The 14,755-nt window shown below is 38.2% G+C and overlaps 1 protein-coding gene across 1 annotated transcript in view; it reads left to right on the top strand.

The window, feature by feature from the left end:
• LOC115926462 (P2X purinoceptor 4-like) overlaps positions 1–14,755 on the top strand; it is an 89,348-nt gene that overhangs the window by 61,742 nt on the left and 12,851 nt on the right. Inside the window, exon 5 of the mRNA XM_030991190.1 lies at positions 11,810–11,918. Coding sequence (XP_030847050.1) covers positions 11,810–11,918 — 109 coding nt within the window. The remainder of the gene's footprint in view (positions 1–11,809; positions 11,919–14,755) is intronic.

Genomic DNA, 14,755 nt, shown 5'->3' with positions numbered 1-14,755 from the left:
TGGTACCAGCTTCCTCCTCCTCTTCCTCCTCTTCCTCCTCCTCCTCCTCCTCTTCCTCCTCCTCTTTCTCCTCCTCCTCAGTCTCCTCCTCTTTCTCCTCCTCCTCAGTCTCCTCCTCCTCCTCCTCCGCCTCATCCTCCTCCTCCTCCTCATTCACCCCTCTCTTCCCCTCCCTCACCCGGTAAAACGACATTTTCTCCGTCGACTCTTACTGTGGAATTTATTTCGACAAGGATATAGGAATAGGCTGGGTAAAGTTATTGGTTGTTGTTGAATTTCATTTTGGTTAATTTGACGTCGGGATTTCGGTCAGCGGAGCGAATTTGAAATCGGATGATAATGTGTTATTTCGTAACGGCAATAAATCTGAGAACTGTTGACCATGTTTATAAGTTGTGGATCAATTTTAGCTAATTTGTCGGCAAAGTTTGCCCGACCCCTTTCCTCCTGATTAAATGATCTTCCTACTCCCTTTGTCCCCTCTGTTTCTCGTCATATGTCCAATCATAACTCATATGTCTGATGGTTGTCTCAAGGGTCCTCCTTGTATGCTATGGCTGATTCAAGCTCGTCTCCTCCCAGGCGACATAATGTTTATATTCCAGGCGTGACATGCTGGGGCCATGTGTGTTCTGTGTGTGCATACACCACCATTTCTCCCAGGACTTCTCCAATACGCTCATGTCACGAATACGAACAGGGAGGCGTTGATTTAGCATAATTCCAGTGCCTCTTTATTTCACGCACATAAACAAATAAATGTCAAAACACTGGCTTTTTCCTGCACAACATTTAAAATGTAATGCTACCTTAAACAAGTGTTTTTTCGCAATGTTCGCCTCCTCCTCCATCTATAAGGCATTGGTAATTGATTTTTTTTGTATTAACTTGATTTATATTCGGGAAAAAAACAGTATTTTAAATCAATCTTGACTCGTTTGAATCTAGAATCGTGAGTACGTCGGAAGTTGCAAAGTTGCTCACTTTTGAACATCATCAACGGAGTTATATAGGTTTTGTCCCCCGACTATATCGTTCCAGATACTTAAGGTTTTTTTGTATGGGGGGGGGGGGGGTCAAGCTACAATGCTCTGATGACTACCATTTTGGGGCTTTGTTTTGTCTCTTTCTTTGTTGTTGTTCTTGTAGTTGAGGCTGTTCTCGTTGTTGATTAGTTTTGTTTTTATTTCATTCCTTCAATGTTGATTTGTCTTTAATACATAGCCTAATGATGGAAATTAGCATTGACGTCAAGAGTTGTTCATGTAATGTTTGCTCTGAGACCCTGGAGTATTCCATGGCGAGTATTTAACAAATATTAAATTTGTATGCATCCGCTTAGTAATTAAAGATCATCATTTCCAAGGTGTTTTGGCGGTGTGTCTTTTTTTTGTTTCACCAAGGGACCACTTGAAAAGAAGAAAACACCTTCCATTATTAATGATATGTTTAATGTTTTCTCATTATAAGGGATAATGTAAGACGTATATTTCGGGCGAAACCCATTAAAGAGTAATCATAATGGTCGCTCATCAAATATTCAGCTCCATATCGGAGGATAATCATTTTTCGTCGGTAGTCTTTCGGTACAAAGAAGGACACCGCCATCCTAACGCGACAGGTAGTCTATTAAGTTAAACTCGTGTAGTTTAAAATGCTCTTTCTGTGCTGAATTGTACTCAAAATTATTTCGTAATTATATTTGTATTTAAAGGTATATGATCACTGATAGCTGGTGACTTAGTGAAATTACTGTTACTTGCCGGATAAAAATATAGTAATTATAACTTATAAGGCAATATAACATTTTTTTGTACAAACGCCATATGGGGGCCCCCAATCACACATGTATGAATATTTATGCCGGGGGCTCCTATCCTACCATCATTCAGCAGGCCCTAATAAAGCCTTGTACCAAGAATGGCCTTCATACAAAAACAAAGTATAAACTATTTGTGAGCTACGAGGCGACGCACCAACCCCACACCCTTATATGATACTCTTGCCGGGGGCTCCTACCCTAATATCGTTCAGTAGGACCTTAGAAAGCGTTGTACCAAAAAAGGCATTTGTACAACAACAAATCAATGTTATAAAATTATTGGGGGGCTCCAAAATTACGCCCTCACCCCCACACGCTTAGCCACCTCCAATAACGTAACCTTTTCTCGAATTGTGTAGTGATTTTGTAGCCATGATTGCCTTTCAGTCACCGAATGATTTTCTTGTTTAAAGAGAAGGTTGAGTTCTCGGAAGAGGTGAAAAATAATTTGTGAGCGTTATCATTCTTATTATGCAAGTGTGGAAGAACATCAGATAAGACATGTTCCCTGAAAAGCATGGCTCTTCAAATGCCTTTATATTCTAAATATGTCATGTAACATCGTAAAAATCCAGGGTAGGATTTTTACGCCACGTGCTCGTGTAGTCCCATATACATCTTTCTGTGTACAGTGTTTGTAACTTTACCAAGACCTGGCCAAATTTCTTATCATTTTGATGATTCCAGAACCTTGCAATACACACAAATTCTTATTTGCTAGATGATCAACCTTTTCTGGTCGATTTCCACACCGTTTCTTTCACAATGCAATCGCATGACCAGAACTCAACTTCATCTTTAAGTGACTGGTTTTCAAAATATAAGTCGGTTATTGTTGCATCTTTTGTCACCAAGCAACCAATGGTGATCCAATGAGATGGAATGGCTTAATGTGTTTAAAGTTCGAGAAAGGGTGTGTCTCAGAAAGAGAAAAAAAGGGCAATCGGATTGAATAATGGGGTTTTCCGTTGGAAAAGGACACTCAGTAATAATTGCCAAATGGTTGTGTCTGAGATTGTTAATAAAGATTGTATGGTGGTGGACAAGAGCGTCACCAAATTCTTTTTTTTTTAATGGAACGGGCACACTACACAATTTTTGTGACAAGTTGGTTGAAGATCTTCCAACAAGTAAATCAACGTCAACAACAAGATCATCAAATTGCTTAAACTTTTCCAACAGAAGGTTAACATTTTCAGATTTGTTTCCATAGAAATTTTGCACGACAGGTCACATTCCTCACCATTCTTAAGCAACTTGTAGATTGGCCTGTTTGAAAACTTTAGTCCGAAAAGTCATGGATGGATAAACGGACCCCCTTTTTCAATAAATTCGAGCATTATTCGAGCAATACATTTATTTGGGGGGTCATTAAAATACAATTTTGTGTATCGCTATATCAATAAGGTGGCACAGTAAAGGTTTCAGAACTTTCCTAAATCTTCTGGAAAGTTTCCTTAAACAGTACTTGAATATTTCATTTGCATGACATTGGATCTTTCATCGTCATGACGTCACACCAAGGGTATTGCTTTCACGACTGAATACTACTAACTACTTTAGGGCAATGCTGTTATTTGACGCACTGTTATGTTTTTCTACGGAATCATCTAAAGTTCGATTCTTCACTTGTTCTCAACGTCACTATGATCTTGCGCAACTGCTCCAATGTTTGCAAGAAAGGACCGTTTCATTACTGTCCTTTATCCCGCAGGAATGCATACTGAGCCCCGACCGAGTGGCAGAAAAAGCAAATACAGCTCGAACTGGCGCTTTCCCGACTGGAACAATGTCAATAAGGACGAAGTGCGTGTTTTCTGTCTAAACCTTGTTAATACACTTCTGAGAGTACTAAAGAAGGGAGAACCTGAGACGGGTAGCTTACCTGGCTTAAGGAGCAGAATTAGTTGATGGCCGCATCACAACCCATCTCGGCTTGCACCCGCTAGGGGTTGCTTGGTCTTCTCTAATACTTGGCTTTGCTTGGCGTTGAATCGCTTAAGGCGTGTGTACACAACCAAGCGAAACTACTCAATGCACGTGGTCTTTTTTAAGTAGTTATCTTGGCTCGGGATGTGGATCTTGTTAAGCTAGATGATACATAACGCTTGGTATCAGGTTACTCGGGAGAAGACATCAGGACAAACAAGTTACCTGCATACGAATTCCCTATCGAAATGGTATGTGATTCCCCTGTGGTTTCAATGTTACGGGTACTTATATCTCTATTTTTGTCATTTTCGATCGTCTTCATTTCAAATAAAAGTTTTTTTCTTCTAAAATCTTCATAACCTTGACGGAATAAGTCAACATTCTTATCTCTTGTCGTAGTTGATCAAGAGATATATATCTATAAATAAAACTTGTACAGATTTTCAAATCTTTAGTACAATCAAAGTTCACTTCAAGATAATGCAAATAATTTGTATCATAAGAATTCAAACTCGAATTCGATTTTTATTTCATTTCAAGCTTTACCAATGGTTCAGTTAAATTCAGTTGTTCTATATATAAGAGATATACATGTACAATAGGTTATTTGTTAAAAGAAATGGCCAAATACATGCACTTATTTACACAAAAAAACTACAAGAGGGTTTAATGAAAGAAAATATGGGTAATTATTATGATTAAAACAAAGGCAAATGGCTTCGTAAAGCATGCCAAGTCTGTCGTGTGTTCGAATTCCTTCTAGCCATATGCTAACTTTAAAAGGAAATTTCGTACATTTAAAACCTTTCTTTTCAACGAGACGTTGACTTGTAAAGTTGTTTCAAAGCTGTTTACGACCTGTCAAAGAGAGCCGACTTGACAAACAATCATTTTAAGAGAATCACTTCGATTTAGCTAATTTCCCAAGCGATTCCAGGGCGGCCGCAAGAACGGTTAATACAAAAGAAGGATTCGCCGGAGAAATCGAAAGGGTTCGACGGCGGGTAAAAGGTTATTATGTTTTGCGTCAAAATTAATCTATGGGACAATTTCACCATCATGCGCTGCTTGAATAAGTTTGTCTATGTAAATATGCATTATCATCGTTTTTTCGTTATTATATTTCAAGTTGACAATGTGTTTTTATGACAAAAATAATTTCAGAGTTCAGCATAGTACATCATGTTCTGTTCCATGATGCTCGATATAAAATTACTTCTCATATAGTTTTCGGCCTGTTTGTTTTTTATGTAAGCACAAATGCACAATCAATCTTTAAGTTACATGAATGACGGTATCAACAGACTGCTTCAAGGTTTGGTAAAATATGAAGAAACTTTTAGGATTAAATTGACCTGGTCATTTGCCTGGATGATTTTATCAGGTGAAACAAAATATATTACTTCATTAAAAAGACATTTTCATGGAATGTAAAGAGTAAGAATAACGTACAGTTTTCCTGTATGACATGGGGATCGCTATTTTCTTGATAACGTGACGTCCTAGGGGAAGTCGTTTGTCAAGTAAATGTATTCAAATGTATGGATGCTTCCTTCCAAGGTTTGTGTGATGATGAGTATTTCATTCTTCTCCTATTATCCTATGTACTACCATTGTCAGAACAGAATTTGCATAGATAAGTTCCTGTATTTCTGGGGTGAAGGTTTCGCATCTACTGCTATTTGTTATTATTTTTTAATATATGAGTTACGATTGTTCCCCTGTTTTGTATTTTTCAACAAATATAATTGTTACCTGCTCAGCTACGATTTCCCCTCGTTGAGAAGTAAAGGTTTTGTTATTGAATCAAAAATTATTTTCCGACTACAATACAGCTTGTTGCATGATGCATGTACAAGTTCCCCTGGTACGTCACATTATCAACAAAATGGTTGTGCCCACGACATGCTCAAAGGTATTTCATCATGCTAAGAATATCTTCATTTGTATATCTCTTGTATATTTTCGTAAGGAATATTGTACATTCAAGGGCACACCTACACTTATTCTTTGGGGTGAACTTTCCTTTAAATCTAATGATATTTAGGGTTTTGATAAAATTTACTCTTACTCACTAACTTTGCATACATCGTCTATATTGTTTGGGTTCACAAGGGTGCAACTTCCTGTAGCTTCATGCATGTATTCTTACATCACATAAAAGATGAGCGCCTACATCGCGAGAAAAATAATGAACCGGAGGAGAGAAAATGAGAATCTCGCACGTCTTTTCTTTGATAAAGCCGAGACCTGTTTGAGGAAGAGAGAGAGAGAGAGAGGTAAGATCGGATAAGGGTAATGAAAGACAGATCGGGTCAGAGATAAAGAGATGACATGATGAAGATAAGCCTCGCTCAAGATCACATTACATCCTGACATCTACCCAGGAGATGCACGGGGGCAAGAGGGCGTGTGGCCTCCCAGTCGAAATATTTGAAAGAAAGAAACTAAAAGGAGACTCAAAGCAGAGGAGAGGGAAACAAAAAAGTAAAATTAAGCTGATACGATCAATTCCATATCCTCCCCTAATCGAAAGCATTATAAATTAGCTATGCCATTCACGTAGTAAGGCAACCGACCCCAACCCCCGTCTCTCCTTTGCAAATACCTCTTTATCGTCTTGATCATGGCTATTCTACTCCTTCTACCTTATTCAAAAATCAGAAGAGGAAGGGTGAGCGAGAAAGATAAGATATATGAAGTGAGTGATAATAAGATAGATGCAATGGAGTAATAATGCATCGAGAGAAGTATACAGAAATAGAAGAGAGGGTTAGGAAGCGAAGTTTGCGAAGGATTCATAAGTGAGAGGGGAGAAGCGGAGAGGGGAATGAGAGCACGTATGAGACAGAGAAAGATTATGAAGGAGAATAGTAATGTAAACCATTCAGTGCAATCTGTTGAGTCTTGATTTTCTTGATGAGTATTTCGGAGTTCCAAACCCCCTTCTCTTTCTTGACAGCCTGATTGATGTCGATCTTTCCTTGAAGTTTCATTTGTCGCAGTCACCCCACAAAGGCCCTAAGGGTACATATACGTATACAAACTAAATAAAGAGTCTACTTTAATGAAATCTGTATTTGTTTATCTAAACGACTTTTGATAATGATAATGATATTTACATATTTTCTGCATTTCTTATCCACCATGCAATGAGCGCAAGACGTTCCAATTTTATTCCGGCTCTCGCTTAGCTATAAATGTTTGTGCTTACAGCTTTCAAGGTATTCTTTCCTACCGGTATTCATTGACACTCGGGTGGAAAGTGGCAGACGAAGATTAAGGTCTTCCAAAAAGGGCACCAGTGTCGCGCCGGGGCTCGAACCAACGACCCTCGCATAAAGACCAGTCAAAGGCTTCAATCACTCGACTTGCGACACCTCATTAGGTGCGGGGCATCTGAATGTTTTTATGGTTTAGACCACTTACACTAAAACCAAACAACCACAGACGATAAGATAATATATAAAAAAGACGGACTTTTCCATTCTTCATTGAAGTTTAATGGATCCAATGACTATGTACCCTCTACAAACAATATAACTTTGCCAAAAATATGGAACAAATGCACATGAATAATTCATATCCTCATAATCATGATAGTTGTACCTTGTACATGTATCTTATTACTTCTAAGCGCCCCCCCCCCCCCTCCCCCCCCCAAAACAAAAACAAAAACAAAAACAAAACAGTCACCATTGTCACTGAATCATACGTATGTTTACATGTATAATGTGAATAATATGCCAGGGGGGTTTTCAATCATTGCAAATCCAACATAATTGGGGAAATTTTTTTTTTTTAAATACAACCCAAAACAGCCTTTCCTTTTTTGGCAATTTGTAAATTGTGTAAATATCGTTCACTTCATTTAAATAAAAATAAATAAATTTAAAAAAAAATCATAATTGCAAGGCATGGTTTTGACCACGCGTCTGCATGGCTGCCACTACGCACAGCACGTTTTTCCAATGAAAGGATACCTTACGACACAAACGATAATCAATGGTCAAGTGTTGACCACCTGTTCACAAATAACAATAAAAAGGTCAAGGTTCAGAAAAATCACATAATGAGAATCGAAAAAATTCACACGATTTAAACCAATCAATAACAATAAAAGAATATTATCGTTTCGGTTAAAAAGCATAGTTGTATAAGCGAAATATTTCTAATCGATTTTTAATTTTTTTTTTTTTATGGCATGATTGGGGTGAACTAGTCTCTGATGTCTATTTGTTTCGAGTTCAAAATTCGGACAAATTTTAGATATATGCAAGTATCGTATCGAGTTGCTGTGGGTGTGGAAGAGAAATTTAAAAAAAAATTGATTTAAACAAACAGACAAATGATGAAGAAGCTGTCGATTTTAGATGCTGAAATCAGTACATGTAGAAAAATGTCAAATTGGCAAAAAGGCAACGGGAATTCAACTCCCCCGTTTACTTTAAGAAGGAATACAAGTTTCCGGTTGCACTTAGGAAACATTTCCCTTGGGACTGTATTGAAATATACATGTCGGATAACTTGTTGTAATGTGGTGTCCAATAAGAGAAGAATAAAACATGCGAGGAAAGGGGAGTCATCTTATTTATTTAAAGAAACGAATTGAAGAGTTTCAATAAAAAAATCAATAAGGTCACAAGGCTGTTTTCGCCAGGTTGAGATTTCCATTTGGTAAAATATTCACTTTGTGTTTCTGTGATTTGCCTTTGTTCGTGACGGTGATAATGATGACGCGCGTACGCAGGATTTTTTTCAAGGGGGGGGGGGGGGTTTAACATTTATAAATCGGGCCGAAAATTTCGCAACGACTCAGAACCAGCCGCTGAATAAGCGGGGGGGGGGGGGGGGGGGGGGGGGGTAAGAGGTCATTTTTTTTTTTTTTTGGTCCCCAAAAAATCGCAACGACTCAGCCGACCGCTGAATAAGGGGGGGGGGGGGGGGTAAGAGGACACTTTTTTTTTTGGTCTCGAAATTTAAAAAAAAAAAAAAAAAAAAAAAAAAATCCAAATGGGGGGGGGGGTTTACACACAAAATAAATCCAAAGGGGGGTTAACCCCCCTAAACACCCCCCCCCCCTGTGTACGCGCCTGATGACGGTGATGACAATAATGATACTGATAGTGATGTTGTTGATAATGTCGATGATAATGATGCTGACAATGACCATGACGGTGAGAACCATGATTATGTTGATGATGATGATGATGATGATGTTGATGATGATGATTGTCGTGATGATGATGATGATGATGATGATGCTGATGATGATAATGATGATGGTTATGATCATGCTGGTAGTAATGAAAACCATTAAACACTCGCTCCTCCTGGAGAAAAAAAAATCCCTGTCCTCATCCTGAAAACAGAATCCAGGTATCTTCCTTGATTTCTCACCCACTATATGCTTCTCCCCCACGCATTCATTGTCATCATCAGTGCATTTGGCTATGCGTGATGGTCTCTACGACAAGTCAATTTTCGACCCATCCCTACCTTCAATCTATGCCTAATATCGTCTCTGAAAAACGCAGTGCAATTTCGAAACATAGAACGTACTAAACTCTCGTGACTATTTGGTATTTGAGGGGATATATGGTTGTTCGATCATCATTACGAGCATCCATGTTCCTGCACGTTAAAAAGCGAATCCTCGGATCTTCTCATTACGTTTAATGTCCTGCGCTGGTGATGTTGTGCTACCCTATTATAAAAGCGAATTTGGAGAAGAATATTTTTTTGTAAAGTAAGAGTTAGGGAACGGGTCGTACTGGCATTAATTCCACTAATTTTTTCTCGAAAATGTTTACACTTCACTCAAAATTGTTTTCATCAATCAAAATTGTTTTCACCAAACGAATTTACTACTAATTAAGCCGAGGACGATTTTAGATAGTAAGCTTAAAAGTGTGCGAAGTTCTAACTAGCTTTAGACATCCATCCTTTCGTTTACAAATTTGGGATACCTTTTCCATGTCCCCTCCAGTCGCCCCCCCCCCCCCCCCCAAGCTCTTCACCCGTCTACATGCCCTGGATTCAGCCTGACCTATACTTTAATCACAAATAAATCAAATTTCAAAAACACTCCCACTCTATATCCGGCACTGCAAATCAACAATGCGAATACTTCAGCGGACTTAAAATTTGTCAAATGAGGTTATCATGAGATGAATATCGACACCTTCCCGTATAACAAAATGCGAGTCTTAATTAATACGAATGCAATGTTTCACATACAACAATACTTTTGCTTATCTCTACACTTCTTAGCCCCATTTAATGTTTTGTATTAACATGATGTGTACTTTATCGATGGCGGGTAACACTAACTACGCATAGTGTGATGAACGATGGACTAACAAAGACTGCTATCAACATCTTTAAAATTTCCCATCTATCAACATTGTTTTGTAGACTTTTACTAAATTCCCTAATCGTATAAGCAGAAGTCGTTGTAGTTCTATCTTGCATTAGGGATGGCGCTTTTCTCCTTTTCTTTTTTTGCCTCCGGGCATTTCGAAACTGACATCGCATACACGCTGTCGCACTCAGCTATCTTTCTGCTAACTCTTCTCACTTTCTCCGCCGATCTCTCACTTTACAATACAAATGTCGGCGGTTTATTGGATCTTAGCGCATTATAATTGAGAGAAGATACCCGGCATTTGATGAGAAAGCCGGTCGACCGTCACCATCCTACATTCGTCCTGGAATATCCATTTGTCTGCGGGCGCCAGTATTTTTTCGGCGGGAAACAGGAAAGGCAAAGTTGACATGTCATACGAATCGCCTGCTGAGCTGATTTCAAATTATTGCACAAGTGGCTACGACTCATCAGTTATGTGTAAAACTGAAATTTGACAAAAACATTGCTATCCTGTAATCGAAAGGCTTGTTAAATTCATCAACAATTAGTGATTAGCAGTGTTTAACGTTAAATTATGTAGAAATCAATGATGCTAAAGCCAAATATATTGATTGTGTCTTAATACACGTTTATTCGGCTTAGATAGAAATTCATTTTTTACGGGGATCGACTTTTCAGATAGTTTCGAGATTTGAATCAAAACTTGTTTGGGCTTGTATCATTATGACGCCGATGATGGCCTTTTGATCTCATTGGTTATATCAGAAAATAATCTATAAATGGCCGTTTTGTTCCATCGGTACTCGTTATGAAAAATGTCTGCACAGTACAATTGTTATGTTTTTACGATAAAATGGCGCCATGTCATGTGTTGTGAATCTTCATCATCTCAAATCATCTTAAAGCCTGTCTGCACTAGTTTGGCCAGGAGGGATTAAACATCCCTGCAAGGTCACTGACAGGTGGTTATCTCATCAAATCAGCTCTCAAATAGCATAAGAGAAAGGGGGCATGAGGGACCAACGGGTACCGCTTAAGCATTGTTTGCTATATAGAGGGCGCAGGTAGCTACAAGTAGTGCAGTTCCGCTTTAAAGATCATCACACATAACTTAGATTGATCTATCATTGCCAATGACCTCTCAAGGCCTCATATCTTATCACCACCTATCAGACCATAACATTAAATCAAATGTAAAATGCTTCATTGAATTGTGAAAGGTCATAAATTAATACGAATTTTTCTCAAAGTACGCCGACCTCGGCTTTACCTGTCAGAAAGAATAATAAACATTAATATATTTTTTTAAAGCTTAGAGATGAGCTTTTATAAGAAAGGATTGACAGTCAATTATAATGATTCATCTTTATTTCTTATTTTGTTTAATACTTTGATTTTTGTGTCATTTTCCCCTTTCTTATTATATTAATCGTATTATTACATTTAAATATTCGTTTTCAATAACAGGCTTTGAATTACAAACACTCAAATTTTTTAAAATATCATAAATTTATGAAAAAAGAATAAGAAACCCAAGTAAGAAAGAATAACATGTAAATGAATATCTAAGTAATCAGTTTTAGTATCCCAATTCCGTATGTTGGTTCTTGTAGCCAGATAATAATGATGTGCTTTGTATATTTGCATGGTTATTCTAGTATCTTCCTACGTTGTTTTATTTGCAGGTATCAAAACGGGCAGATGTGTAAATGCAACACATCCCAAAACAAAAGAAGCTACCACAGTCTGTGAAGTCAAAGCCTGGTGTCCAGTGGAAGTCGACATAAGACCTTTGTAAGTAGCACTAAGTCCTTATTTATTCTATTCTCCTCATCCCTTTTTATGAACCGCACCTAGAAAACGACTCCGCCACTGTTCAAAAGGTTCATAATTATCAACAAATTATTTTGTTAATATTTTACATGGCATTGCCTAGAGGCAATGTCGTTGCACAATACTTGCGTGATTTCACGATATTCCAGGTCATATCAATAATGGAGATTACATGAAATATTCCCAAGGAATTTGTTTAATCGTTCTGCTTATTTGTGCATACCAAATGTTGTGCCTATCGGCAATCATAGCAAACTAGCTAATGTGCCATTTCGGCGAATGTTGTAGATAAAAGGTCATTCGAGCATGTAGTGCATAGGAATTGGTGGATCTTGTGTGGGTTGAGAGTCACTGACATTACGCGAGGTTTGCACAATCATGCTTAAAGACCAACGGCACACATAATGTGACATGAATGATTGGTCCAACCTTTTCAGCTGTTTCTCGTCATATCTCTAATATCAGAGCATTAGAAGAGCAATCATTTTCAGGATATTACCACTATGATATTCTCCCAAGCTAAAATAAAAAAGAATGAAAATAATCACAAGTTATTTGTAAACTTTCTCTTTAAACACATCACACACAGAACTATCCAACTGCGATCTTATTTGTAATCAATTGTAATATCGGTTCATATGAATGTTTAAACATGTAAATGTTCATATTCACTGACGATATGGGGTTCCGAAATTTTACTTCCTATTAAAACTTCGAAGGAGTTGATATCTTCCGGTTGAAGAAAATGCCAAACTCTTAACATCAAAATTGAATACAGACTGGCAACTGGTCTGACGTCATTACGATTCGCAGCCAATCAGGGCGTATCCCGACTAGAAAGTCCATAGTACTTCGTGTTACTATTCATATGACTACTCAAGGATGTCCATCCTCAAGAATTGTTTTATTTTTTTTCATTCACATGGCGATTGCATATCACTTACATTTTCTTATACATGATGCATCAAAATTATAAGGTATACCGTTCTTTTGTGTAGATAGTTTATGTGTTTGCGAGTGCGTACGTCAGTTTGTGCATGTGCGTGTGTGTCCGCGCGTGTGTGCGGTTGTATGTGTGTGAGCGCATGAAGTTTGTTCATATCTACGGCAGATTTGTGAATTTGATTTGTCATGATTATACACTTTTACAGCCTTTTTTACCATTTATAACGTCTTTCTTTTAAATGGATAATCCTATTTCCACCGTACATATACCCCAAGGACTTTTTGTTTTTTATCTTTTAATTAGCCGTATAAAATGGGATTGAATTATATTGAATTATAAATCCTATCACCATAATCACAGAGCAAGAAAACAATAATTGAACACGAGAAAGGTTATGTATTTCATTTTCTGAGAGGTGTTTCGTCCTCGGTATAGGGTCCAAGGAAAATACTTTTCTGGCTACACTTGAGAATTCAGAAAATCGTAAGAGAAGAAAGGTTAGTCTTTGGGCGAATGACCCATCCTATTAAGACTTTCTACTCCTATTTCGTGATTCCGCTAGGCGTTCTCCATTTCGCTCCTTCTCCCTTCCGCATCTTCTCTTTCCAATTTTTGTCCTTCTTCTCTCTTTCTCTTAATTCTTGTCATTTTCTTTCTTTCTACGTTTTATTCTCTCTGTCTCTGTTTCTCTATCTCTTCATTTTTTTCTAATTATCTTTTATCTTTTTTGTCTCTGTATTTCTCTTCTCCCTTTTCTCTCTCTCTCTCTCTCTCTCTCTCTATTCTCTTCTCTCTTTCTATTCTCTTATTTTTTTTTTCTCTCTCTACCCTCATCTCTCGACCCATGATTTCTCTCTTTCTCTCTCCCTTCTCGCTTTCTCTTCTGGTCAATTTTTGGGGTGGCAATATCCCTAAATTCAATCTCAGCGACACAGGTATTTTGTAACAATGCGGGCTTTAGGCCACACTAATCACTTTGAAATTTGCCTCAGATTGAATTCCTCTGCATGTGTCTTGCACCCTCTTTTCTCCCTTGCAAACCTAGATCAAATCGAATAAGCCACAAATGTCGAAGGGACATCTATAATCTTATCTCGTTTTCCCTCCATCGATTAGCGCGCAAATAAGGAGACGATGAAATCCGCGCCAAACCGACTTGTAGTCTGCGCTGAAGCTAGCGGAATAAACACGTCTGGTCATCTTAAGGCGGCCGTTCGTCAAATTAGCAGCAGAGTACGTTCTGTGTTTACCCCTGTAAACTAGGCATTTTCGGATGGGATCTTCAGTTTGCCCAAGCTCTTTGGCGTAATGAACGAAGGATGTGGGCTTTGTGACTCCTCGAATTAGGATGCCCCCGGGGTGTTCTTGGGAAGGAAATCACCATGATTATGGTAGATTAATGCATTGGAATGAGGCGAGAATTAAACGTGTTCGCTTTGTGGCAATGGGGCCTGAAATCAACGGAAAGGTTGCCACCTAGATATTGGGTGAGCTCGGAAGGTCGTAATTTGACGGTCACTCGTCTCCGGAGAAGGAACTTCGCAGAAACTTTAAGAAGCTGTAAGCGGGTCATGATTGCGAACTCGAAGGGAAAGACAAAGAGGTCCTTGTAAATTTAATTATAGTATAGAGTGGCATGGTGAAGCATAACTTGACGAAATTGCGCTTAAATTGACCTTCGTTGAAAAGGCAAACTGGGAATTTGAAAACTTTGGAAACTGTTACAAGTAGGTTCCGGAAATAGAGTTCTGCTAAAACTATTCCTGTCTGTGTATTCATTAACATTATTAAAACTCTACCCAGTTACAAATTGTTATTTAGTGTAACATATGCACAGAAATGGTTAGAGATG

The sequence above is a fragment of the Strongylocentrotus purpuratus genome, unplaced genomic scaffold (genome assembly GCF_000002235.5).
Source record: "Strongylocentrotus purpuratus isolate Spur 01 unplaced genomic scaffold, Spur_5.0 spur5_scaffold_2, whole genome shotgun sequence".
In the NCBI taxonomy this organism is placed as follows: domain Eukaryota; kingdom Metazoa; phylum Echinodermata; class Echinoidea; order Camarodonta; family Strongylocentrotidae; genus Strongylocentrotus; species Strongylocentrotus purpuratus.
This window is presented reverse-complemented; position numbering and strand designations above follow the sequence as displayed.